At 41.1% G+C, this 27,861-nt stretch overlaps 1 protein-coding gene across 1 annotated transcript; it reads left to right on the top strand.

Annotated features, from left to right (window-relative positions):
- Positions 1 to 83: 83 nt before the first annotated feature.
- Positions 84 to 27,861, top strand: pacsin3 (protein kinase C and casein kinase substrate in neurons 3). The gene is made up of 10 exons (XM_079159883.1): positions 84 to 277; positions 12,796 to 12,896; positions 14,157 to 14,313; positions 14,859 to 15,094; positions 15,965 to 16,120; positions 18,254 to 18,429; positions 19,424 to 19,544; positions 21,613 to 21,755; positions 22,772 to 22,953; positions 25,528 to 27,861. Exons 2-10 carry the CDS (start codon positions 12,843 to 12,845, stop codon positions 25,641 to 25,643), a joined length of 1,341 nt encoding a protein of 446 aa, XP_079016009.1. The 5' UTR covers positions 84 to 277; positions 12,796 to 12,842; the 3' UTR covers positions 25,644 to 27,861.

The raw sequence follows: 27,861 nt of genomic DNA, 5'->3' as shown, positions 1-27,861 counted from the left end.
AGACAGTGAAGGGTTAAAGTGTGTAATAGGATGAACGGATGTTGTAGAGCAGCATCTGATTACAGACACAGCAGACAGTACGCATCGGAGGTCTGGGTGGGTGGGGGGAACACACAGCAAGAAACTACTTCTAAATAACCCTCCGAAGAAGAAGAAACACCTTTTCCCATTTTTGTATATTTCACTTTACTTTTCAGCCGGAGGAGTTAAGAGACAACCCGCGCGACGAAGGTTCTTCTCGGATCGGTCCTCCAGTGACGGAGAGAGAGCGAGACAGGTAAGAGAGAGACATCTTCACCTGTCTGCTGCCAGCACATGTTGACACTCTTATCATATCATCCTGTTGTTGTAGTTTTTACAACACAAATACACGTGTTTTTACAACACAAATATTCGTGTTTTTACAGCACAAATATTCGTGTTTTTACAACACATTTAGTGTAAAATATACGTGTAAAAACAACACATTTTTACACGTATATTTATTTACGTATTACTGCTGTAACGACAGTATTTGTAACGACAGTCGTGTGTTTTTAAACACAGAGTACCACAAACTTGACAGGTGGTGCCTAAGCTAAGCTAACGTTAGCTTGTAGCTCGAGTTAGCTTAAAACTTAGTTTAGTGCTTTGCTAACGAAGTAACCGTTACAAATACTTTAATACTTAATGTGATAAGTGCTGTACTTCGTTATATTTACGAGGTACCTTTTGAGGTACATGTCACACTACTTCATACTTATACTCATCTCAGAGGCAAATATTGTACTTTTACTCCACTAACGTTACATTTAATTGACATTTGATATTATAGTTACACGTTACTCGATACTTTTTACATAGAAGAAATCTTTATTGACATACAAGTACTTAAGTATCATTTTGAGGTACTTTTTGATGTACATTTCCCGCTACTTCATACTTGTACTCCACTTCATCTCAGAAGCAAATAATGTACTTTTTGCTCCAGAAACTGTATTAATTTGATTCCTGTAGTTATTTTAGAAATGCAGAATACAAACAGTTAAATTAACTAAATACTCTTATAGATTGAAACTGTATTGATCCCTTGGTGGAAGTCACAAGCTACCCAGCAGATACACATATAAAATGTAGTTAAAATGAACCCCACCTTTATCTGCTGCAACATTAAAATGATGAATGCATTAATGCATCACTAATTATAATACAGATTGTTCTGAATGTGCCATGCTGCATAATGAGTACTTTTACTTCAGCACTTCAACAGGACTTTTACTTGTAACAGAGTATTTCTACACTCTGGAATAATACTACATTACTTCTTCTTCCACCCCTTGTGCTTTGTAGATTAAGTCAATTTAAATGTAATTTTGTTAAAATCGGCATTTATAAAGATCATTTGGGAAACATTGATCTAAAAGAGGTTGAAAAGCTTTGTGGAGTTGCAGAGTTGAGTAATAATTCCGTGTTAACCATCACACAGTGTCACATGATTACATTTATATTAGGTATAAAAACAATGCTGTTTAATGCAAGTTTATGGTTTGATGTCACTAAACTACATTGCTATAGAATAATAATATATTGTGTTTCACTGTGACCCTTTAAAAACAAATCATACTGAATTGCGGTAAATACATTTAGTTTAGTTGCAGCCGTGACATTTCTCTTTCACTTTGACGGTTTACCTCAGAACATGCTTTGTGAATGTGACGCTTCATCATGAAGTACAATCTGTTTCATGTGTCGAGTGAGAAACGATCTCCACCCTGTGATTCCTAACCACCGACGGTTCCATCAGAGGAGGCCGGCGGGCCGTTGGCTCATGCACGTCCATGTGTGGGAGGAGCAGCGGTATTATAGTAGCGTCCATGGAGGGGCGGGGCAGGCAGGCCCAAACTTCCCCCAGCTCCAGGCTTCAAATCCTGCAGAGCAAGTGGAATTTCATGGAAACATGAAGTATGTCAACGCAGAACGTGAACTCCCACCCAGTCTGTCAGGTCTGCTCTGATTGGCTCACCTATCTGCTCATGCTTTTTTTAAATTTTAAGAGAGTGACACCAGAAGTATGCAGTATGCAGTAATGTCAGTTTGTTTTTGTTCCCCATCTATTAACCAACAGTAGGGTCAATTATTTCTCCTTAAGAATACTTAAAGACGTCAGCAAAAATGACCCGAAAGAGGCAAAAACGTATACACTGCTACTCTAAAAACGTTTAAAACATTTGATTTATATGAAAACAAAATAGATCAGAAGGAATACATCTTATTAAAGTTATTTAAAAATTAAACAAAGTGTGAAAAAACTAGAATGAAAAGAATAAGAAAATGAATTTACTTAAAATGTTGATTCACGATTATTTTCATGATTCATTAACCAGCAGATTATATTCTTGATTAATCGATTGATCTATAAAACAAAGACGACGTCTTCAAATTGCTTCTTTGCCCAAAATATATTTAGCGTATTATAGCATAAAAGGAAAAAGCAACAAATCCTCACATTTGAGAAGCTGTAACCATCAAAAGTTGATGAATCATTTATCAAATATCAGGCTCTTTTTTTTTTTTGTAAAGACTGTTTTGTCAGAAAATGTAACTCCTGGGTGTTCTGTGATGCTTCATGCAGTCACACTGGAGTCCAACGTGAACAGCAGGGGAAACATCTCCGGGTTAATCTTTGCAACCTACACCAGATTGATCCGAGCTAAAGGGTTAGCTGGGCTCACTGATGTGGTTCTGCTTCTAAATGAACTGGGAGAACAGCTGTTTGTGTGGGAACAAGGCTGAGTTGTCCCTTCTTTTTGGTGCTCCGCCTCTCTGTGATCTGCTTTGGTTGTGTCTTCTGTCCTCGGTCACATTGTTTGGTGTCGGTTAGCCTCGGAGCCTCGGGGCCTCGGGCTCTCAGCGATACAGGAATGACTTCACTGCAGTGTGTGTGTGTGGGAGTGTCAACTGTTGAATTAATAACTTTAAAGAATCCTGCAGCTGTATTTGAGTCACTACTCGGAGACCAAATCTTGCTGCAATAATGTGATACTTTAGGGACAATTATTTGTGGATATTACGTGATATTGATAAACGACCTGTGAGAAATGATCACTAATTATTATATGGATATTAGAGATGGGTTATCATTGAATATAATAATTAATCTCCATTCGATGGAATCATATCGTGATGTTGTCTAAATTGATAATAATATTAAACACTTGCTTAACTTTTTTTTCCTCAGGAAGTCTGATGTGCAATATCACATTCTCACATCACAGTTTTGTTTTTATGTCACACTTTCATTAGTTCAATGCGATTTATAAAACTGGACTCCCAACTGGCAGCTTTCCAGTCACAACCTCCTCCCACCTTTAAGCTCCATTATCCCAGAATGCAACAGTGCTTGCAGCTCAGGACAGGGTTCCCTCTGCATAATAATGTTGGAGAATAATGGAAGTGTTGGTTAGAATCAACTGTGAGTAGTGTGCAGTTTTCTTCATTCAGCTTTATTGTTCTGCTCGTGCGTGCCTAAACTCAAGCATACGGCTTAATACCTACAGTGTCGTTAAATCAAGATATTGTCTTATTGGGATTATACTCCGTATTTGTGTGCATGCATGTAAACATAGTCAGTGTATAGCTGCACATATTTATTCATTATCTCTCTACAATAGCACTTAAGTTCTTGATGAAATGATCATTCGTCAAATATTTAATTTACTCAGAAGTAAACAAAACGTGATTATTTCATATAGAATATGTATTTATTGAATTACCAGAAAACATGCTAAATTGTGACGTCGTTATCGAGATATGAAACAAATGATCTATATTATGATAGAAGATAGACATATAACCCATCCCTAATGGATATTATTACCAAGATATAACCTTTAATGTATTAAAAATCAACTTTATCATGTTATTGCAACAACCACAATGTCCCAGTATTTGATATTTTGTTTCTATTTGTCAATCAAGAAGTCAAGACCAGGTTCTCTGCTCTTTAATCAGTGTTTCATGACTGGACTCTAAATATTAAACAATCATGGAATATACACATTTTTTGAAGCCACTGAGTCGCGGTTTATTTTTAGCGCATTGATGTTGTGATATAATGAATTAATGCAGTGAATGAAGCATTAACATGTCATTAATTAAGGATTAATCCTTAGGAATTCAGGATTCTGCTCTGGATTTAGTTTTCTTTGAATTTAATTACATTTTATTTCTATAGCCCAATATCACATATTTTCCTCAGGGGGTGTTTACAATCTGCACAACATCCGACATCTTTTGTCCTCGGACTCTCGCATCACATAAGAAAAAACAACCTTTAAGGGTGTGAATGCATACCGATGGAGAGGTACCGACGGCAGCTTAACTAGTTCAAGACCGGCCTGAGCCAGCCCTAGCTTATACGTGGTGAGAGGAGCTTTAACTGTCTCACTGCTCGCTGATATCTAACCTTGTTCCATGAAGCAGCTTGTATGTGGTTTTGCGTTATTTGATGTTCATTACTAACCAGTTGCATTCGTACTTTGTGTTCTGAGTAAAGTGGGCGGGGCTCTCGGCTCTGGCTGGAAACAAATTGAATATCTTAAAAACAAAAAAACTTTATTGATGGAGATAATGAATTTCAAAAGACTGCTGTTTGGTATGTTTTAGTCCCATTTTCTACAGATAATTCAGACTTCAACTACGGTGCTATTGGTCTTCAAAGCAGATATTGGTTTCCCTTACTTAAATACAGTGTTTAAATGAACTTTGAGAGACTGTTAAAGTTACATTATCATTGTGTAGCAATGTAGTTGTAAATGGGGGACAATTTGAAAATATTTCCCCTAATCTTTGGAAAATTTAAAGGACAAATATATGTTATAAGAGCAATTATTTAACTTTTCATCTTGAATTTCTTTTGTATGCATTGTATTTAATCTTATTTAGGCATTTTAATCCATAATAATCCATGGGAACATCTTCCAAAAACAACAGGCATGAGGTTTATTGTAATAAATGATTTTCAGAGTCTTTAAAAGCACAAAGGAACGTCTTTGAACATAATCAGAAGTGAAGTCATGTGTAGGAAATGGGCTAATGTAACAAATCACTGGTGTTTTCTTTAAAAGCATCAACCTGACACTCTCTTCCCAACTCATTGGCCAGGCAGGTAATTTTAGAGGTGTGAGCTAACGGCTCTGACCTCCTCTCATGGCTGCTTTCATTACCAGGCCGGTACACAGGCTCCATGTGTGGCATTTCACCGCGGCCCCCAGAATGTGCCACCTTCCAGCCAGCAGCGAGCCTTATAACGGGGCATCTGGTCCAGCTCATTGTAACCGCATGCTGCTCCTCCGGCTCACTAACCTCTCTGTGTTTCACCACTTTCTTTTTGCTGTTGCTTCTGCTTTTTTTTTTTTTTTTGTCTCTCAGGCTCGCGGAGACAAAGACTGTCTTCTGTTTGGACTTCTGTCCGTCTCTGTTTTTCGTCTCTGATAAGGTGAGTTCTGCTGCATTGTTTTGATCCTGGTGCTACATGTGGTTCTGTTTGTGTGCTGTTTCTATTCACAGTCGTGCTTATTGTGCTCCTGAAAGACACACCCAGTCAGGTCTATCACTGTAACCGGTGTCGCATTACACTCACAAGCTTTCTCTCTTTTCTGTGGACTCACATTTAAGACGGAACATTACAGAATCTGGTGAATCTGTCTTTTTACAGCGATGTGCTTCCCTACACCGGGACAAGAGTGTGTGGTTTGAAGCTTTAAAGTAGTTAAAGTTGTACTCATTTAGAGGCTCGATTCCTGATTCCACCACAATTTCATTGCTACTGTTGGAGAACCTGGAAAGCACCACAGAGCTGCTGTTACTTTAACATCTAGCCAGACTTTACTGTTCTTAAATAGCTAATTACCGCTCACGATGGCAGATACTCTCTCAAGTAGGTTATGCTAATTGCTAGCATGCTGACTATAATCCTGATTGTGGTTATGTAAGAGTGCTATAAAGGGTCTGTTATAGTGACAACATGCAGTATAAACTGTGAGTGTGTGTGTGTCTAAGGTACTTTACTTGAGTATTTTAATGTTATACTGTGCTAATACTTCATTTCAGAGGCAAATATTGTTGCTTCATTTATCTGCTACAGCTGTTGTTTTGCAGATGGATTTAAAAACCTGAAGAGCATATAAAATACAACGTATTGTTATTCAGTAAATAAAACATCCAAAGCGTATTTAAAACACAGAAGTCAAGTCTTCTAACTGTTGAAGAATTGAAGCTGCTGGTTGCGACGATGTGGAGAGACTGACGTTCTCACAGTCTTGTTGGCCTTTTAGACACACACACCGCGGTAAAGACTCGTAACATGGAAACAAGGCCAATAAAGCAGCTTGAGGGCAAACTCATCCAAGAATACGTGATTCACTCCAATACACAGTTACAAACTTCTGACTTCCCTGAGTTGGCATTTCAAGCCACAGATATAACCCTTAATGTGCTTTTACTTTTACCAACAGCAGTGGTTTGGTAGTCGCTGTCAGCATTGCAATTGTGTTCTCAGCATCAGCAGCTCTGGCACACAGCTGTTTGCTAGGCTCTGATAGACGGCCAGCTGTTGGTAGAGTAAAGAGCAGGCCCTGATGTGTACCTCCAGCACACACTCTCACAGTCTGTGCTGGAATGCAGACGTAGCAGAGGAGCTTATGGACTAATACTGCTGCAGGCCTCCACCTGCGTGACATGTAGAAGCATCTAGACTGCAGCCTGCTGCAGGGAAACCGTTGGTGTACATTAATCTGATTAATGACTGGAGCTTATGAGGTCTGGACCTGCCTCTCTATCTGCCACGCCTCCTCCTCATCCCTCCCTCAGCTGGTCTCTCCCCTCCTCTTCCTCCTCTTTACTGGCCTGACCCATTTCTCCATAAACCAACAACCGGAATCCTCCTTCTGTCTCACCATGACTCTCTGTCTCTCTCTCTCTCTCTTTGTCTCTCTCTGTCTCTCTCTGTCCTGCCATCACCCACCTCTTTATATACCTCCTTATATATACACACACACACACACACACACATCTATCTATCTATCTATCTATCTATCTATCTATCTATCTATCTATCTATCTATCTATCTATCTATCTATCTATCTATCTATCTATCTATCTATCTATCTATCTATCTATCTATCTATCTATCTATCTATCTATCTATCTATCTAAGCGAGTGGTATTGTGTTGGGAGCAGAAACATTAGTGTTCGCTGTGGTAGTTTGGATCTGCAGCTGTACTACAGATTTGCAGCTGTAAAGGTCTCTAAAAAGTGTCTAAACTTCCTCACATATGATGACCAAGAACGTAAAAATGAATGACAATCGGCTTGGATTATTGCTGAGTATCGGTGCTCGATATCCTAATAACCCAGTACCAAGTGGAACTGAAACTTCTCCAGTTAAATGATACATGCAATCGCTCCCTTTTGAGCCCAGATCTAGTTAAATGACTCATTGTAAGGTATTTGCTCACAGCTGATCAGTTGAAGCGTTATTTAATTTAATGTAACGTGTGATTGGCCCACCACTGCAGCAGCTCCACCCCATACAGCCAGGACGGCTCTGAACACAGAGATGTCTGAGTCGGTGGCTAGAAGCTAACAGTGCTAACCGCTAACCTGGGTGGGGAAAACCGGAGGGTGAGCATTGCACTAACGCGACAATGCGGTGCTCTCCTGGTATCTGTATCACTTTAAGAGTACTGGTATCGGTATCACTTTAAGAGTACTGGTATTGGTACTTAGCTTGGATCCAAAGCATTTACAACCTGGAGACCCAGGTTCATGGGGAAATGATAGCATCGAGTATCTGGAAGTCAACTCGTGCAGCTGCTTTTTCGGCAATTTCGTGGCACTTTTTCTGTCCACATTTTTCTCTATATACAGTATAATGTTATTAATCGCGGCTTCAAAGCTCTGATTGGCTCAGTTGTTTTTTTTCCCAAACCCGTGGAAACAACCATCAGTGATCAGAGGTCTGTAACCAGGCTAAAGGTTTGACACTCAAACAGTGAGACAGCCACAACTTGGCACAAAGGGAACTAAAGGTGTAGAGTTCAAGTCATTTGATATCTGATTAATTCATTTGTCTTCAGACCTTTAAGCTGTTGCTGAGTTACAGAACATGAGAAGATACGTCGTGGTTGTGTCAGACCTCCTCCTCACTGCCCCGCTGTGTAGCTGGAGCTCGTAAACACTTTCTTTCCACACAGAGGTGTTGGGAAAACACTTCTTCGCTCACCCTGAACTGAGTTTGTGTTCTCTTGCATTTCCCTCGTCTCATCCTTTCTCCGTCGAAACCTTTAGCTCTCTCTCATTCCTTCTCGTCTTTCAGCATTCCTTCCATCACTTTCGGCCTCTTTCAACGGTTCCTCCTGTTCTCTGTCGGTGAGGCCTGACGCTCTGCTGTCCAGTTTTTGGATCAAGGACCAAAAAACCTGTAGCTTTTTGTACACTTTCAGATGGTTAATGGACTAAGTGAGAATAAAACCAGGGGCCATTTTGACACAAACATTCAAGACACCAAACAGACCTCAAAAGGAAGACGCATTTAAAAAAACATCTTTAGTGATTTTTGAGTGTTTTGTTGAAGTCAGAGAAACGCATCATAAAGGTGCGTTCACACCAAACGCGGCGTGAGTAGATTACATAGTCTATGCGCAGACACGATGAGACTGGAGTGACGCAAATTTCCGATGGCCGCGCCAAACGTGAATTTTTTGTCAAGTTGAAATTCTTCAACTTCGGCGAAAAAATGGCGTGATGCGTTGCGGCGCGATAGCCTATCGGCGTTGAGATGACCTCCTGTCATCACTGACGTCCTGCCGTTGTTGAATCAGGAAACAAATACTGTAGCCGTCTGTGTTCACCCAGAGCTCTACGATACCTCATATCAGTAGAGACCGGACCAAACTATGTGTATACATGTGTACAAACAATGAAAAAGACGCTGCCGTATTTACGTCTATATGACGTTATGTTGAGTGTTGATGGGGCTGCTACAATGTTAGCATAGCCTAGCACCGATCAATCCGAGCTCCATTGAGAAAACAAGTATTTTAAAGCTTATTTGCTTGTCATCTTGCGGAGAGAACTAACAAAACATGAATTCAGACTTTTTACAAATCGGCATCATTACGTAGTTATTTCGGAGTCCCTTTGTTGACGGTTTATTTCAGTTAAATCACAGCCAAATCAGTTTATTTTGTGTTCATACAGCTGTAGTAAACAGCCTACGTGGGGCTCACTAGACACAGTGAATCCAGCTCGATGAAATCCACGGAGCTCCTCCGGACTATGTTATGAACCCAGACATGACGGCATTTAATTTCCCGTGATATCTGTGACTTCCACAACACGTACTGAGCAGAAATAGAGGTTATTTTTTCCAGGGTTGATGGCGGACAGTTGAACGGCTTCCAGGGCGATAAGCCACGCCCCCTCTCCGGCGCGTCCAGCGCAATTCACGCGAATGAACACAAATAGTCCCCGGCGGCGCGAATAACGCGAGGCAAGTTTGGTGTGAACACAACATCAATTGTGACAGATGTTTTTTTTATCTATGACCAAAACAGTACAGCATGCAATAGGAGTTATGAGTCGGGATGCCATCACGCTTGTTAACAAAATAACCAAAATGCAGTCCTTAACCTTGTTTACGCTTATTTTGAAGTGTCTCATTATTAAAAGTGTATGGAAACAGCAAAGTGCAATAAACCTCCTTCAATTGCAAAAAGAAAAATAATTGATATCACTCTGAAATCTATATCGTATTATGAAGCCACCAGCAATAGCCCTTTAGCTTAGCTTAGCATAAAGACTGTAAACGGGTAGACGGCTAGCCTGGCTCTGTTCAAACAATATAATATTCACCTTCCAGCATGTTTAAAGTTCACTATTGACAATCAGCAAAGCAAACAAAGTCCAAATATTTCGATTGTTTTTAGGATGAAATAATCAAAGATAAGATGCTAATTTTATTATTAACTCATCTGTGAGTTTTTAAGAAATGACGGCCTGTCAAAAAACGATGCATCATCTTCCAGATCGTCTCTCATACCTGATAGTACATACGCTCCTACCCGACTCCACCGTCTGATCCCACTCGTTACAGCTCCAGCAGGTCCCTGACCTCCAAGATGGTGTGTGTGTGTGTTTAAACTGAGGTGTTTGAACTCAAGTTCATGATCATTGATCGAGGAATGTACACACACACACACACACACACACACACACACACACACACACACACACACACACACACACACACACACACACACACACACACACACACACACACACACACACACACACACACACACAAAGTCTAACAGAAAACGCACTTTCACCATGAACAGCTGAAGCTCCTCAAGCAGCGCTCCGTTACCTGTTTAAGAGCCAAAGGAGGAATCAATAGTAAGATATTTAATTGGAGTTAACAGTATTTTGTCGATCGGGCACTCGTGAGAAAATGGCGGCGGGTAAAGGCAAAGTTTATGAGCATTTGAATAACCCTGGAAACAGGAGTTTAGTTGAGTGACGTTAGAGTAATGCGTGCAAAACTCCAGATTAATTTACTTTAAAGAGTAAACATGACGGTGAAGTTTGGTCTTTGTTGTTCTTTGATAAATAAAACAACATGTAGATGAGCTGGTATATTAGAGTGGTTACACATATCGTCTGAGCGTTCATTTACACACCATGTTTGCTCGCTGTGAGATTGTTTGGAAGGCTGCAGGCATGAAAACACCTTTTAAACTTTACACAATATATTTATTCACAGGAAAACGCTTTAAGTGCAGCTGATTGTTCTTTTAGCCGAAATATACTGCTCAGAAAGTTGCACATTAGCTGCAGAGATCTCGTTGTGATTGGCTTGGCACGTCTCAGACCGCTGGAAATATAATATAAGTATAACATAATATATAGTCCAGTAAAGCAATATAACATCATGTATATTAATACCTGCAAAACGAGTGATATCACCACCAGCCTCAGCTGTATTGTGTGTACTTCATTAGTAAACGTTAGAACATCGGCACGTTAGGTCGTCATTGTGAGCATGTTAGAAACACTCTGAATAGTGTTTGTCTTAAATAAAGCTGGAGGTTTTGAGAGTCAGACCTCTGTACTTGTTCTACTGTTTGACCGTGACGGTAGTTTGTTGTAGGAAATCACAGCCGGAAGCTGTTTTTTCTTTTTGAAGGGAACGAGTTCCATAAAGCACTTTGTGGTGAACAGCAGACTGTGATCGGTTTTATTTACTCTGTCCTCGTCTGCACGCCTCCAGCAGGTATACGAATAATACCAGAGCAAGCAGCCAAACCTACTGGCTTTCAATGAGCCGCACCCAGATACACACTCATACACACACTCTCTCACACACACACACACGCACACACACACACACACATACACACACACACACACACACACACACACACACACACACACACACACACACACACTCCTGTCCTGTAGGATAAAGGAGCAGTAATTAGCGATCCATAGCGAAGTCATTTTTCTCATTCTCACTCGTGTTCCAGCATGCTGGTGGCAGATATGATCGCTGCTAGCATACTTACCACTCACCTGTGACACACACACGCACACACACAGCCTCCCTCCACCTGTGCTGTAATGAGTCTACATTGTGGAGAGAAAATTAGAGCCCGGCTGTCTGAAGGGGATTAGCTGCAGCGTCTCAGACGTGGGATGTTGTGTTGTTGAATGTCAGTGTTTGGCTAATCTTGAACGCTACTTGTCTCCTCAGACACAACAAACACACACACAATCACACACACACACACACACCCACAGATCCATATTTAACCTGATCTCTTTTCTGCAAAGGCTCACCCTGGTGTTAGCATGTAGCACACATAAGTGCAGGTCGTTCTTCTGTGGTGGCAGCCTTACAGTTTGGGCTAACTGTATTTAGACTCACTCCCACGTTGTTCCCTGCAGAGCTCACCAAGGCTACTAATCTAATTTAGCACCAGCGTGCTCCCAGTGCACGTCTACGTCCACTGCTGTTATTCTGGGAGCCAGCTAGTCATTTACAGTGAGAGGGAACATTGTGAAAGAAGTAACCGGGATCTTCCCACAGTCTGGTTGTTGGAGAGCAAAGTGCTTGACGGAGGAAGTTATAATCTAGGTAAAGTCTACTTTACTAATAACTGTTCTTCAAGGCACACTTAGTACGTTTCTGACCATTTTAAATTACAGGTCTGTTCACATAGTAGATAGTTTAGATGTCTGGAAACGTTAGAAACCGATGTTTGGTCAGTGCTTCTAGTTTCAAGTGACTACAATGCAAACATTTATATTTCACATTAAGAATACTAATTTAGTTATTTTAGTTTGTTTGTTATATTTTTATATTAACATTTGTTGAAGGTGGACTACACAAAAGTACTGATTAGTACTTATGTGTAGTCCTCCATTTCTCACATGCTCAGGAGCTTTCAATCATATCACATGATCTTCTTCAGCTGATGGAGTCTTGCCCTACTAGTCATTGAATTGTATCTTATTACATTTTCTTTATCATGAGGAAACAGAAGTTGACAGAACGGGTTCCCTTCTTTAGTTTCAGTACTGAGTCACAGGAGTTTTCTTTGAAGCTTTATGTGCATTAGATTCTATTGTTTCTTCTTATTTATGCTTTTATTTTTGTCTTATTTTATCGGTTGAGATAAATGGTGTGATTGTTCATCAGTAACACCTGAAAGCAGCAGTACGTATTAAGTTGTATGATCTCTCTCTGCAGTATTTTCTGTAGCCGCCATCATTCCGTGCTGTAAGGCCGACCCCAAAATGTCTTCCAACGGAGACCTCAGTGACCTGGGGAGCTCTGACAGCTTCTGGGAGGTACAGTGGAAACACACGCACGCACGCACGCACGCACGCACGCACGCACACACACATATACATTGGATGAAGCCATATGTTAAATATTAGTTTTTACAGATGGAATTTTGGATATCTCTTTATATTACTCCATAAATCAGAAAATACTGCCAACAGCCATAATAAAACCCTATTTCCTCCATGTTTTTATTAATAAATGTAGTATAAATGAGTCTAAATGCTGTGTGAACAAACCCCTCTGAGTTAACCTTCAGAACATAGAGAGGAATGAACGTGTAAAGTTTGGTGTATGTAAGAGCTGCTGAAGTGGAGATTTCTGGATCAGAGTCTGAGAACAAACTCATTTAGAGAAAACGTCCTTTAAAGAGACGTTTAGTTCAATTACAGACATTTAGAAGACTCTACAGGTGAATAGGGTCAAAACGTGAACTCATAGATATCGCCATTAAACTTCACCACTTCATCACTCCCATTAAAACTATTATATTATGTTTAAATATGCAAATGAGGAATTATCTAATGGTAACTTTTTGTGAATTTATGAGAAATCTACAGACACAAACAGACAAAGTAGTAAAATAAACACCTGAATGTTTCCTTTCCACTGGTCTGAAAGAAGACATGTTATGGAAAATAAATGGCATTAACATTTTGCCTCTCATTCATATGCCCGCTCACACATCACTAGCAGCGAGCTACCGGGGCTTCTAACCTGCAGACATGCTGTTCAGTGTGGGCAGGAGGAGCCCTGTGGTTAGTGGACGTCCTGCTTCACCTGCTGAGCCACAGCGTTACAAAATCACTTAATTACTGAATTATTAAACCAGATCAATACAGTATTAAATAAAAGTCTTAAACATATATTCTAATGTTCTGGAAACTAGAGAATCCTCGTTTTAGGTTCTTGATGAGGCTGTCGGAGCAGCCGGAAGTGTTTAGATAGAGACACACACACACACATAATGAGTCCCTGCTGACTGACGGACGGCTTCACAGCTCTCCGTCTGGAAAAACTTCATACCATCAACCTTCCACTCACTCTCAGTCTGTCTGTCCTCTTTCACTCTTTTCATTTACTTTCTATTTTAGTCTCCTGTGCATCATCGCGCGTCTACTAAACATCCGGCTCACATTTTGCCACACTGTCACTTCCATGTTATCAAAATGCTAAAAGAACAAACGGACAGTAGAAAAGGATTTTCGTGCACCGGTCTCAGTCTTATTTGTGTTTCACCGTGTCTGTTGTCTGTTCCTCTGCAGCCGGGACACTACAGGAGGACGGTGAAGCGGATAGACGACGGTCACCGGCTGTGTAACGAGATGGTCAGCTGCTTCCAGGAGAGGGCGAAGATAGAGAAGAGTTACGCTCTGCAGCTGAGCGACTGGGCCAAGAGGTGGAGGGGCGTCGTGGAGAAAGGTGAGCAGAAAGAACAGTTTTTAATGATTTACCTTTTGGTGTGTTTTGGTTCTCCACAGTTAAACTACAACAAATTCATTTTAACGCGAGAAACATTTTTATGGAGCTCCACAGAAATCTTTAAAGGACACCAGATGGTTTGTTCCATCTGAGAAGCCATCATTGGAAACTCTTTAAAAAAAGGGAAGGAATAAATACATAGCAGGTAATTGGATGAACCATCTGTCAATCAAACTCTTACTGAAGCCAGTCGGGAGAAGAGCGAACACATCTTTTACATCGAGATAAACCTTCAGTGGCGTTCTTTGCTCTTCTTTCAATGAAGATATAAGTGATGCTATTGCAGCATCTACGCTAACCTCTTCAGGAGAACGAACAGTCGCCTCTCCGTGTCATCACACACAGCATTGGCTGAAAAATTCTAGATACCAAACCTGGATCAAAATACATCTGAGTTTGTTCACGATCTCGACTTTGGCCCAAGAACATACACAAACAAACGATTTGGTCCGTCTGTTAATGTGTCTCCTCTCGTGTCCCTTCAGGTCCTCAGTACGGGACGCTGGAGAAAGCGTGGCACGCCTTTATGCAGGCGGCCGATCGGCTCAGCGAGCTGCATCTGGACCTGCGTGAGCGGCTGGCGGGCGAGGACAGCGAGAAGCTGCGCAACTGGCAGAAGGACGCCTTCCACAAGCAGATGATAGGAGGCTTCAAGGAGACCAAGGATGCGGACGACGGCTTCCGCAAAGCACAGAAGCCCTGGGTCCGCAAACTGAAAGAGGTGAGCGGCACGCCGGTGGAGCCGGAGTGATGGTCGACAAACCGGGGTTTACGGCACGGTGACGGGTTTGGCTTCATAGTGGAGCGTCAGAGTTCACCAGTGATGGAGCTGGATTTATATCACTGTGTGTGTGTATATATATATATATATATATATGTATATGTAAATGCTGCTGAAGGGTAGAACACTGGTATGCTGCTGCATGGCATCATTTCAACCATAACCGTAAGAAAATGTTATCTTTTTACTTTGTTCTTGTCATCCATCGTAGTTATTTGCAGACAACATGCAATTCAAATAAATAAATAAATGATTGTGTTTTTATTTAAATACTTGCTCTGATGAATAGAAACTCTTGGCATTCGTAGTTTTAATGTGTTATTAGGAAGTAATAATGATAATAATAATTCACTAATACCTATTTTATATTGCTGTGAAAACATTTACTTTAACTTTATTTATTCAAAACTACATTTTACAAGATGACATTTGAACACATGATAGCGTTATAATTTACCTTCGCCCGGTACTCATTTTTACTGAGTAGAACTTAAACGCACCGTGCAAGTCAACGCGTTTGATCTCCTGCTGTCGGTCACTGAGATTACTGTGAACTGCATGATGGGAATAAATTGCAATATAATAAGTGTCTGATTTAAGGTAGATGTTGCAAATGTTTTTAAGGTTATTCCTCTGCAGATTATTTTGTATTTGCAGTTGTGACAAAGTGTGACTTTTATGTGTTCTTCACACGTTATTGTCTGTCGACACGCCGATGTTACACTGAAAGATAATGAGGTGAATGTAATCGGAGAATATCAAATCAAAGTGTATCATTGTGTGTATCATTGTGTGTGTTTGTGTGTCAAGGTGGAGGCCAGTAAGAAGACCTACCATCAGACCAGGAAGGAGGAGTGGACAGCGGTAACCAGAGAAACGCACGCCAAGGCCGACCCGGCCAAGTCTCAGGAGGAAGTCCGCAAATTCACAACACGGGCGGAGCGCTGCAGCGAGGAGGCCGAAAAAGTATAACACACACACACACACACACACACACACACACACACACACACACACACACACACACACACACACACACACACACACACACACACACACACACACACACACACACAGTCCCATGCGTAGCTCCACTTGTACCAGTCTGGGTGTGTCAGTTAGTGTCCAGAAAAACATACCTGTGTGTGTTTTTGTTTTAAGAAACATGACCCGGCTTGTCTCTTCTGTACTCCTGCACACAAACTCAGCGTAAGAGAGAAAGTGATCAACTGAAAACAGGGAAAAGGCAGACAGTAGATGGAGTTTGGAGAAAGTTTGCTGTCAGACAGCTTTTTATAACGAGGACTGAAGCTGTTATCTCTGATCTCCTCAAAGACACCAGACTACATTCATAAAAACAGTGATTTTACCTCTCAGATCACAGGAGTTGCTGCTCTACTGCTGCCTCCATCTGTTAGTTAGTTTGTGTAACTGTGTTTGTTTGAAACACTAAAGTTATACAATAACATCTAAAAATGTAACATTATTTATCGGCACATATCAGCGAATTCAAAGCGCTTTACACAAAACATCAAGAGCAAAACAAGACAAAATGCAAAAGAAACACACTACAGTAGGACATGTAAATACAATTTAAAAAATATTGAAACAGCCAAAATAGAATGAGACGGGTATAAAAACAATAAAGTTACAGCTCAGTGACATAATGTGATGTGTGATCCACTTTCGTGGTCTTTCAGCTGTAGGTAACACTGACTATGAATAAGTACTGCATGCCTCTTTCTTACTAACCCTTTTACAAGGAAATGAAATCCAATATCATGACTCATTTGTAGAGTTTGGGGAAATAGTTGAGAACGCTCCTGAACTTCAGTAATTGTTGATTACGCAATAAGGTTCGTTTTCACTGGATTAGTTTTATTGTAGAGGGGAATAAAGAAGAAGCAGCCACACTGACAAGGTTGTGTGAAAAGCTGCAGACGACTCTCACAGCTGCTGCTGCGAACCACCACACCTTCAACACGTCGTCGAGGTAAACGAAAGATATTTGACTCACTGCAGCTAATCTGAAGCTCAACAGTCAAGTCAAGCGGGTCCCTTATCAAAGTTCTCTCCGTCTAAGTACCACATTTCCTCTTTTTCTTCGTGCAGCTCTACGAGGAAACGCTGTCCGGGGGAAACTCAAAGAAGGAATTTGATACAAAAAAAGGCCGTAACTTTAGAAGAAATCAACGTGATGTGTGTGACTCAGGAGGCTGAAGCTTCAGTTTAGGTTCAGCTGAACTTTAGGACATATTTTAACACTGAACTAAGGCTTGTATTGAAATCACATTAATAAAGGAACTCTTCACGGTCAGTTAGAACAGGAGGGATTACAGCGACTATTCATATGGACAGTGATGGACTTGCATCAATTATGCCTCTTGAATACTTAAATTAAGTTGACTTCATTATATATAACACTTTATTAGCAAACAGGTTTGCTATAAACTTACACATACCAGCAGAGAGAGAGCAGTTTTTTTGAGAGAGCAGTGAAACAAAAAGTAACATTTGACTCTCTGAGATGAAGATTGGTGTGAAATTGGACTGTTAGATTGTTACGTCGCCCCCTGATGGTCAGAAGAGACAAAGTTTTAAAACACTCCTGCATCGGCTTCACTTGCCGCCTGGTTCCAGGCAAAGCAAATCACTTCAGATGTTTGTAATATATCTGGGCTTATTTATGTTCCTAGCATTTAGGAGCAGTAAGCTCACTATTAACATGCAGACAGGAGGCGGGGATCGAACCGCCAACCGTGGATGCGTAAGAAAAGATATTTGGCCTGATGTGCAGGTGGTTTTGTGTGCTCTGATCACAGCGCGTCATGGTGTTCGTTTACAGGATGCATTTTAAAACATGTGTACATGGTCTGTGTGTACATTACCCACTAAATCAATCCTGAGATTTAACCACACAGAGGAACATTCGATTCTCTTCATCTTTCTGAATGTAGGTTGACAAAGGGTTGTACAGTAGCTAAGTGTGTGTGTGTGTGTGTGTGTGTGTGTGTGTGTGTGTGTGTGTGTGTGTGTGTGTGTGTGTGTGTGTGTGTGTGTGTGTGTGTGTGTGTGTGTGTGTGTGTGTGTGTGTTGCAGGTGAAGCAGCGCTACACGAAGGCCCTGGAGGAGCTGAACCGATGTAACCCCCGCTACATGGAGGACATGGAGCAGGTGTTCGACCTGACCCAGGAGGCCGAGCGTAGGAGGCTGCGCTTCTTTAAAGACGTCCTGCTGGACATCCACACACACCTTGACCTGTCCGCCAAAGACGGGTGGGACACACACACACACACACACACACACACACACACACACACACACACACACACACACACACACACAGGGATTAGGTGATTCATGATCTGTGACTCAGAGCGAAGTTATGCAGAACTGTTGAGTTTTAAATGTGTATGTACACAAGAGTTAATAGAGAACTCAGTTTTGTCCATTATTAACCATTGACCTCTCGCTCTATTTAAACAAGCCACTGTTACCACGGTAACCACCACAGGTAAAGTCCAAATATTAGAACAAAAACGTCAAACTCTCAACTCTGTGAAGAGGAAGTGATGGTGGGAATGTGCGTCCATCCAGTGGTTTTATTTATATTGTACTGTTTGTCTTTTTGTTTCACTTTAAAGTTAAATTATTTATTCTGTAAAATCAAGAATTGAAGTTTAAGTGGAGAGAGGCGGGTCAGGCTCCTCATGAAGGAGTAGCTGGAGTGAAGACCCTCGTATGAGCGCTGGTGTCTCAACCAAATCAAATGTTTCCAAAGAATCTAAAGTCCTGAACCTCTGTAGAAACAGAACCATCAAGACCAGAACATGTCTTCAGTGCAGAATAACACAGTTAGAAAGTTTAATTTATTTAATTTATTTGACAAAGAATAGAAAACACTGGAGTCTATTCATCCAACAAGTCAGAAAACAATACATTCATTGAACTCTTCACATTTTTACAACCTCTCCTGTTCTCTCCTCGAGAGTTGTTGGTCTCAGACGAATCAATCGTGGCTTCATAGGAGCTCAGAGTTTAATGTTTTACACAGAACGGTATACCGGTTCCTGTTATACTTTAATAGTATGTAATGTAATAATCGATTTTACTGCGGCAACAGTCGAAGCGTCGAAGCATTCCCGTCGGCCTTGTATAGGACACAAAGTCAGACACAAGAACGGTTAACTTGGATTTAAAATGTGTAATGACAGAACTTAAAGGAGGAGGAGGAGGATGAAGATGGCTGACAGTCATTTTGTCCAATAGGTTCAAAGGCCTGCACCGAGATCTGGGTCAGACCATCCAAGCAGCCAATGACAGTGAAGATCTGCGATGGTGGAGGAACACCCACGGACCGGGCATGAGCATGAACTGGCCCCAGTTTGAGGTTTGTGGATGAACGTGCACACACACACACACACACACACACACACACACTATTTTGATCTACTCCTGGGATTATTTACATAACCTCATTCATTCCTTTTTTTCCTTCAAGTTCCTTGAGCAAAAGGAGAACTGTGCAGGACTGCGTGTGTGTTTCAGAGAGACGGACTGAATATTAAACAGGCTTCCAGTGAAAGCCTTGTTGTGTGACTGAGAGCTGTGTGTGGGGTCAGGAATGTCTGAACACACACACACACACTCTCCCATGTTGTGGTAGAAATCTACAGATTTAACTGCAGCTCTGCAGACTCTCCCCAAAATAATAAATACAAACTATCAGTTCTTTCTTCCATCAAGTTCTTTCGTCTCCTGAGAGGTTTCTGAGACTCCAGCCTCAGTGATGATGTCACTGATTATCATTTATCACGCAGGTATTTCTGCACCCTCTTCATCACTCTCTGGTCCTGAATCCACGTATTGTCTTTTCGAAAAGATCTGCAGACCCAATTGTCAAGTCACAATAGAGATGCAATCACCTGGATTTCCACTGTGTGTGTGTGTGTGTGTGTGTGTGTGTGTGTGTGTGTGTGTGTGTGTGTGTGTGTGTGTGTGTGTGTGTGTGTGTGTGTGTGTGTGTGTGTGTGTGTGTGTGTGTGTGTGTGTGTGTGTGTGTGTGTGTGTGTGTGTGTGTGTGTGTGTGTGTGAGATCTGGATCCTCGGATTTCAAATCTTACAAAAGAGTTGACATGGAACACTCTAACATGCTGGACCACAGGACGTCTGTTTGAAGATTTTCACATGTTTCCTCGTCCTTTAATCCGTTCTATTTGCTCCTTTTTTCACCTGTTTGTACTTGTTTACATGCTAACATTAGTGATTCAGGGTAAAAGCTTTGACGTGTTAGATAGTGGCGATGTCACTACTGTCTTTATCTTTAGCGGCTCTGATTGGTCATATTGGGAGCACACACACACACAATGTTTCTCTCTGATTTCTCCCGATTTCTGGCTCATTTTCACACCTTTTTTCTTTCTGTTATCAACCTGTTTCCAGCTCTGTACACCGTGTACACGCCCTACTGTTTCCATCCGTACAACAATACAGCTACACCAAAGGCCGTTTCCTGGCTCGCAACACAACGCAGTGTTAGGAGGGACATTTCTTCATATTTTGTGAACATGAGAAAGTTAACTCGGTTTATCTTCCACAGTTTTTCCAGAACTGAATAATAAGAGTTTAGAGAGAGAGATGTTGGCAGAAAGAAATGAATCTCTTCTCTCCTCTGGCGTTCCCACAGTGCCACCGACACGCAGACAGAGAGCCATTGTCCGACACATACACACACACACGTGTGTCTTTCTGTACTTGTGAGGACTCTCTGTTGAGTATAGTCATTCATAACTCCAACTGTAACTCCTCTGCTGCGTATTTATACTTTAAAAATGTAAGAAAAGGAGCAGTAACATAAGAGGTACAGTCTGCCTGTGTGGTGTTTATTCTATGCCTGTGAGGACATTGAGTTTACACACACACACGCGCACACACACACACTTCCTGTAGTGTAGTTTGGAGGTTGTTACCAGTAACTGTATCCTCGGCCACCTACTTCTGTCAGCAGCCTGTTATCATGGCCGAAGTGTGTCTGTGTCTGTGTGATGCCCTGATCCCATCAGACTACATTGGTTTTCTACCACAACACAAATAAAACATTTACTTTATTGTATTAGCAACATATGTTATGTAAAACGCATCGAAACATAAAAAGCGATGAACACATTGATGCATTATAATTAAAAGCTGAGAGTATTGAATCCTTTTCATCTGAGTACGAATGCGTTATTTAAGTTGTCTTGTTAATTTGGTGTGTGTGTGTGTGTGTGTGTGTGTGTGTGTGTGTGTGTGTGTGTGTGTGTGTGTGTGTGTGTGTGTGTGTGTGTGTGTGTGTGTGTGTGTGTGTGTGTGTGTGTGTGTGTGTGTGTGTGTGTGTGTGTGTGTGTGTGTGTGTGTGTGTGTGTGTGTGTGTGTGTGTGTGTGTGTGTGTGTGTGTGTGTGTGTGCGTGCGTGCGCAGGAGTGGTCTCCGGAGGCGAGTCGCTCCATCAGCAGGAAGGTGCGAGGTGGAAACTCCGAGGACAACGTGGTCACCCTCACCAACATCGTGTCCTCAGGCGGAGTGGACGTCCCACCGAGTCCCATCACGCTGGACACCGGCAGGTAGGAGGACACCGTCACGCCCCGCCCCCCCCCCCCCGCCACTATCGCCGTGTTTCACTGTAGGAGGGTTAGAGGGTTAGGGAGGTGACCAAAGGTTTCTTTAGTAGGAAGGGTAAACCTGAGATGTATCGGCCAAATGTACAATATAACAAATATAACTTTTAGATCATGTTTGTTTGCCACAGATACTAATTAATGATCCGTATTAACAGATACACATCGTCTGTCTGCTCTAAATGTTGTCCTTTTACTTTGTGTGTGTGTGAGAGAGTGAGTGAGAGCCGTTTCCTCCAAAGCAGAAGACATTTGGCTGTAAGTCACTTGCTCTACTTCTTTCTTTAATCCCATCACGTCTGCTGCTGACGGTGCTCCACAGACGCACCACCAGTTGTCCCTCTACTGGAGGAGAAGTCTGTGAAACGTCCACATTTAGCTTCATTGTTTTTGGGGTCTCACATGAGCTGGGAGGACACTGGACAGGTTGTCCTCTTTGCCTGACACAGGAAGCAGTCACATTAAACTCCACCAAATACTGATATTATATTAAACCTGTGCTCCGGGTCTTTTAGCTTCGCACAGAGACGTTTCAGGTGTACAGCGGTACATCACAGCGCTGTGTTTATATGTTCTGCCTTCACGCAAATGTGGCTAAATGTGCAATAGGACGCCTAATTCTGTACTTCTATTGAGTGTGATTACTCTAAATAATGAGTGTGTGTTCAATTAAAAATGAATTTGGGAGGAATTTGTAGGAGGCTTCATGAAATCAAACAGACAAAGTAGTAAAATAAACACGTTTTCTTTCCTCTAGTCTGAAGAAGACGTGTTCCTAGTGTCTATTGTTTTTTCCTGTAGTGTCTCACTTTAAGAACATACAGTATTTCAAAGTAAAGGTTTGAAAGTATCAACAGCTTTACTGATGAACATTATGTTTCTGTAACTTGTGACGCTGTTGAAACATGGTTCGCTCTTTGGGTTTATCTGTCTGCGTGACTTCCTGTCTGTCTCTCTCTCAGGGTGAAAGATTATTCGTCTGACTGGTCAGACGAGGAGGGTCCTAAGAAGGAGCTGGCGGTGAACGGCGTGGGGGAGGACGAGGAGGAGGAGCAGGAGGAGGAGGATCAGGTAGAGGGGGAGCGAGTCCGAGCGCTCTATGATTACACGGGCCAGGAGGCCGATGAGCTCAGCTTTAAAGCAGGTATTAACACCTACTAATGCTTACAGGGGGGGGCATCACGGGGGGGTTTGGTTTGATTGATCGGTTTTAGTTTTATGACTTCTGTTCTTTTCATTAAAATGTGCAAAACAGACGATAGAAACAATGGAAATGAATCAGCGGCACTAAAAACTTCAGAATAAAACGTTTCATCCAAATGAAAGTTAAAGTCAAAGTCCTGCACTCAGTGCTTAATAAGTAAAAGTACTAAAGTATCGCCATCTAAGTATTTTTAAAGAAAAAAACTAATACTAATGTGTTAGTAATACTAAAACTAATCATTATGCAGAATCATATACTATGAAAGAAAACATTAATAAACTGTTTTATGTTTTGTGAAAACTGAATTTATTCTCAAAAACGATATTTTTTAATAGTTTCCAAGCAGTTTATTTTATGTTGTTTTTAAACGTTGTTATAATCGATCATTTGACTTAATAACATAAAAACTTAAACGTAAAGACAGGAAGTAGCATTTTTAAACTGCATATCACAGTGTGTACTTTATACTGTGACAGTTTTCCTCAAATTACATTTAAAAAATCTTAATACATCACAATATATTGAATCGTAACCCCTCCATCATTAAACCTGTTGTATCGCCAATGAACAGCCCTCATGTTGTAATTATTGATGCATTCATGTGTTCATCACTTTATGGTGGAGCTCATTTTAATAACTTTATATCTTGCTGGGTAGTTCAACCTATAATAAGAATACTACATATATATATGAAATCACAGCTTCAAAAACAAACATATTTAAACATCCAAACAGAAAAAAGTTTATGTTTAAGAGCCTGAAAATGTCTGAAAATATCATTTTATTTTGTCTTTTTGTTCACCTGTGATGCCTCGTCTTAACACCTTCACACACACACTCATGTCAAACACACGGCTTCATGAGTGCTGATGATCAAATGCACCAAAGAGAATAAGTCTCTTCATATATAAGATATGAAAGTGTTGTATTTCAGTGACTTGGGTCATTATGGCACACATATATAAATGTCAAATGATTAATAACTCTCTGCATGATGTGAGCGACAGATGTGTGAGCAGCTTCACATCATCTGTCTTCTTTGGAAATAAAAGCAGAAAGTCCGAGGATTGATGCTTTTATTTTGATGGAGTAAGTTGCTGCTCTAGTTTCCTGTTTTAGTATAAGCAGTTCGGCTTTATTAAATACTTCCTGGATGTTTTAAACTAACAATCAATAAACATCCTCATCTGTCAGGTGAGTCAAGTAAAGTCTTTTATGTGAAAAGACTTTACACAGTTATGAAGAAATATAATGTAAAACAATAAGAGACTTAAGTTTATCAATGCACTTTGATGTTTTTCATCAGATAATCAGTATTTATTGAAGTATCTCTTAAATCAAATGATGTATACGATTGTTAAGTTTCTTTGTGTGTTCTGATGCTTGGAGAATTGTTATTGTTATTTATTTAAAGCTGAAAGCTCTACAGCGTGTGATTCGTATTCCTCATTGATGGTTTTTATTAGACTGTGGAGTATTGACTATTTGGTCACAGTTAGAGAGGAGCCGGATAATTCAGGTCAACCCATACAGTCTCATTCTGAGGAGAAAAGGCAGGTTTTTGTTTTTACACACAATATACATTTATTTGCAGACATCACCTCTAAAGTACGGAAGCCCTGAGAGGAAAGTGATGAGAACGGTTCTGGTAATTTAATTGTTTTGTGTTTGCTGTTGTAATCCTCATTCGTGAAGTTCCTTAAATGTTTTTCTTTCGTTAATGAAACAAGTGTGAATAAAGTTTTGCCCGGAGATTCATTTCTTGTTAAGTGTGTTGTTGTAATACTCATTGTGGCCACAAGAGGCTGAAGTGCACCTCTACACAATGTTCTGAATAAGACGATAAGCATCATGTTATCTTCCATCTGAGTTTTGATTTACATAACTTACAAACACACAATATGTTGTTAATAATAATATATGTTTAGAGTGCATGGAGAAGTTAAAACGCATAGTCTTAGAACATGGTGTAGAGGTGCACTTCAGCCTCTTGTGGCCAAAATGAGTATTACAACAACAAACATTAAAAATGTTCCTGACACACAAAGAAAATCACCTGATAAACTTATTGTTTCATAGATTCAAAAAACATTTAGGATACTTAGAAAGATTATCCTGACTAAACTTTGTATTCGCCTGTTGAGACAATCGAGCACCAGAATATATTTTTCTCACAGGGCTTCCGTAGTAATAACAACGATAAGGCTAAAACTCTTCGTTCAGGTCTGTATGGAGACTCTCTTCTCAGCTCACGTTGTCCTGGTTGAGTTTCACCAGGCGGCTCTGTGGAGCTGTAGTCCGTCCTCTGCAGGCGGTCCTGCCTCATGAGTTTAGAGGGACGCTGAGTTAATGGGACCCGATGGGACCACAGAGGGAGGGACCTTAGTTTATAAAAGCGTACCCTGAACCAGGTCCAGATCACTGATTAACAGGGCCAGATGGCATCCTCACACTGTCAGTGCGCAGTATCTAAATGCTTTGCTTGAACGCTGCTGACCACCGTCTTCCCTCCAGGCGAGGAGCTGCTGAAGATGAGTGAGGAGGACGAGCAGGGCTGGTGTAAAGGACAGCTGAGCGGCGGCCAGGTCGGCCTCTACCCCGCCAACTACGTCCAGGCCGCCGCCTCCTGATGGCCCGCCCCTCTCCGGTCACCCAGCCAACGGTACAACTACGCTCAAGATGCCAGAACCAATGAGAAGCTGACGTGTAGACGGTGAAACCAGGCGGTTTGTTTAACTGACTGTAAAACTCGTCACGGTTTGTTTTTCTTTTCTTTGAGCTGTGTTTTTGTAAATCAGCCTCAGTCCGAGGTCAAACCCCGGAGTCCTGCCGACACGAACAGACACTGAAAAACAACACGGGACGTTGTGGATTTCTGCTCGCTGCCATCTTTTTCATTTACTAGTCAGAAAATCCACATGTACACAAAGAGGACAACACCTGGGTGAGGTAATCAATAGGGCTGACTGTGATTGGCTGAAACATCTGTCAATCAAACGCATGCTTCTTTTTAAAGAAATTGTTTGACGTTTTGATGAATAAGCTTATTTGCTTTCTTGCAGAGTTGGATGAGAAGTTGGATATTTCATATCTCACGTAAGACTAAAGCCAGCAGCCTGTTAGCTTAGCTTAGCATAAAGACTGGACGTTTAAAGACTTTCTTAATTCATTTTTGTTAATTGAATGTTAAACGAGCACTTCTACGGCTCAGATCACCGGAAACTCTTGATTTGAATCACCAGTACAAAATATTACAAACTGTTTTAGAAAATATTTGGTTCCTTCATTTAAAAAGTAAAAGTTTCAAACTTGTGTGCGTAAACTGTAAGACTCCCAAGATGCAGTTTGGCAAGAAACACCCAATTGACCCTTCTCTAAGCCCCGCCCCCAGCTGCTCCTAGAGCCGGATAGTTGTCGGGAACCTGGTCGGAGCTGGCTGATGCTATGCTATGATTGGCCAGTCTGCGTTTGAGGGGCGGGACTTAGCGAAGGCTCAGTTACAAGGTTGTGTGTCTAAAATTGAGAAAACTCAACTGCAAAGTGAACCATTCGAGTTTATTGCTTATCTTTTGGACCTCGTGCGTCACCTTCTAGTCACGACCCAGTTACAAGCTTAAAACTCTGTCCGCTAACGGAAGCTAACGTTTACACCGTTGAAAAGGCTCTGCGGATTTTATGACCTTGGGCCTAATCTTTATAAACAGATTCCGCATTCATGAATGAATCTGGAGTCAACGGGACAATAAAACATTGACAGCAAATGAGATAAAAAGCCTTTGTTGAAATGTAATCTGGGAACCTATCGGCTGATGAGGATTTAGCTTCTTAGTGGTTTAAAATTAGCTTGTGAACGTGCTACTTGTGTAACAATCCGTCGTCTGTTTTGGGTCCAAATGCAATGCTAAGCTAACCGGCAGCTTGCTGTAGTTTTCTCAACCCGTCGGCATTAAATACTGAATCCCAAAAATATTAAACTATTTTTATTAAAGCCTTAGTATTCTCATCTTTAAAAAAAATCAACTTCTTGTGGGGAAAAATATCATTTTAATATAAAATGTGGGACCTTTTTCTGTAGTTTTCAGTCTTTGACCTAGTGGCCGTTTGAGGAACTGCAGCTTGAGGCACCTCTTCATCTTCATCTTCATCATCCTCTCCGCTCAGCTGCTTGAATCAAGAGATGAAACAAACCCGATGAACAGACTGTCAGTGCCTTAAGTGTCTGACCGAGGAGCCACAGCTCCCAGTAGAAACCAGTAGAATCTCCCGGTACCTGGACTCTAAAGTGTTCTAGCTTTTGATTGGCTCGTTCAGCTCGACAGCGGTGTGCTTCAGTTATTTTGTAGGTTTTTAGACGTGACACTGAATTCACTTTCTTCCCTCTTTTTTTTAACGTGTTAGCTGTATGTTTATATTAAGTCAACTTTGATTATTGACGTGTAAACTGTCGCTACCGGTTAATTTTCTTTTGGAGAATAGCATTTTTACAGTCAATGTTTTTACGTTCTAATTTATTCTTTTCTTTAATTTAGCAATCTTTCTTCATTTCAGTAAAGCTGACTGTTTAGATTTCTGGTGGTTTGTTGCTAGTTTTGTTTTGTGATCACGAAGCACACGCACTTCAAACATCTGGAGTAATAAGTGATAATATTCTGTCAGGTTTTGGGGTTTGTGTAAGTTTGTGTGTGAGGAGCCTCCTCTGTCCTGCTGATGTCAGCATCCCGACAGCTAACCCACGATTACTAAGAGATCATTAAAACGCTACAGAGCTGCTTCTTTATTCTCTCCTTTGCTTTAAGAAACTATAACGTGTACAGAACGTAAAGCGGGAAGCAACAATAAAGAGCTTTC

This window comes from Pholis gunnellus (assembly GCF_910591455.1).
Source record: "Pholis gunnellus genome assembly, chromosome: 1".
NCBI classification, from domain to species: domain Eukaryota; kingdom Metazoa; phylum Chordata; class Actinopteri; order Perciformes; family Pholidae; genus Pholis; species Pholis gunnellus.
The sequence above is the reverse complement of the archived record's forward strand: the minus strand, read 5'-3'. Positions and strand labels throughout refer to the sequence as shown.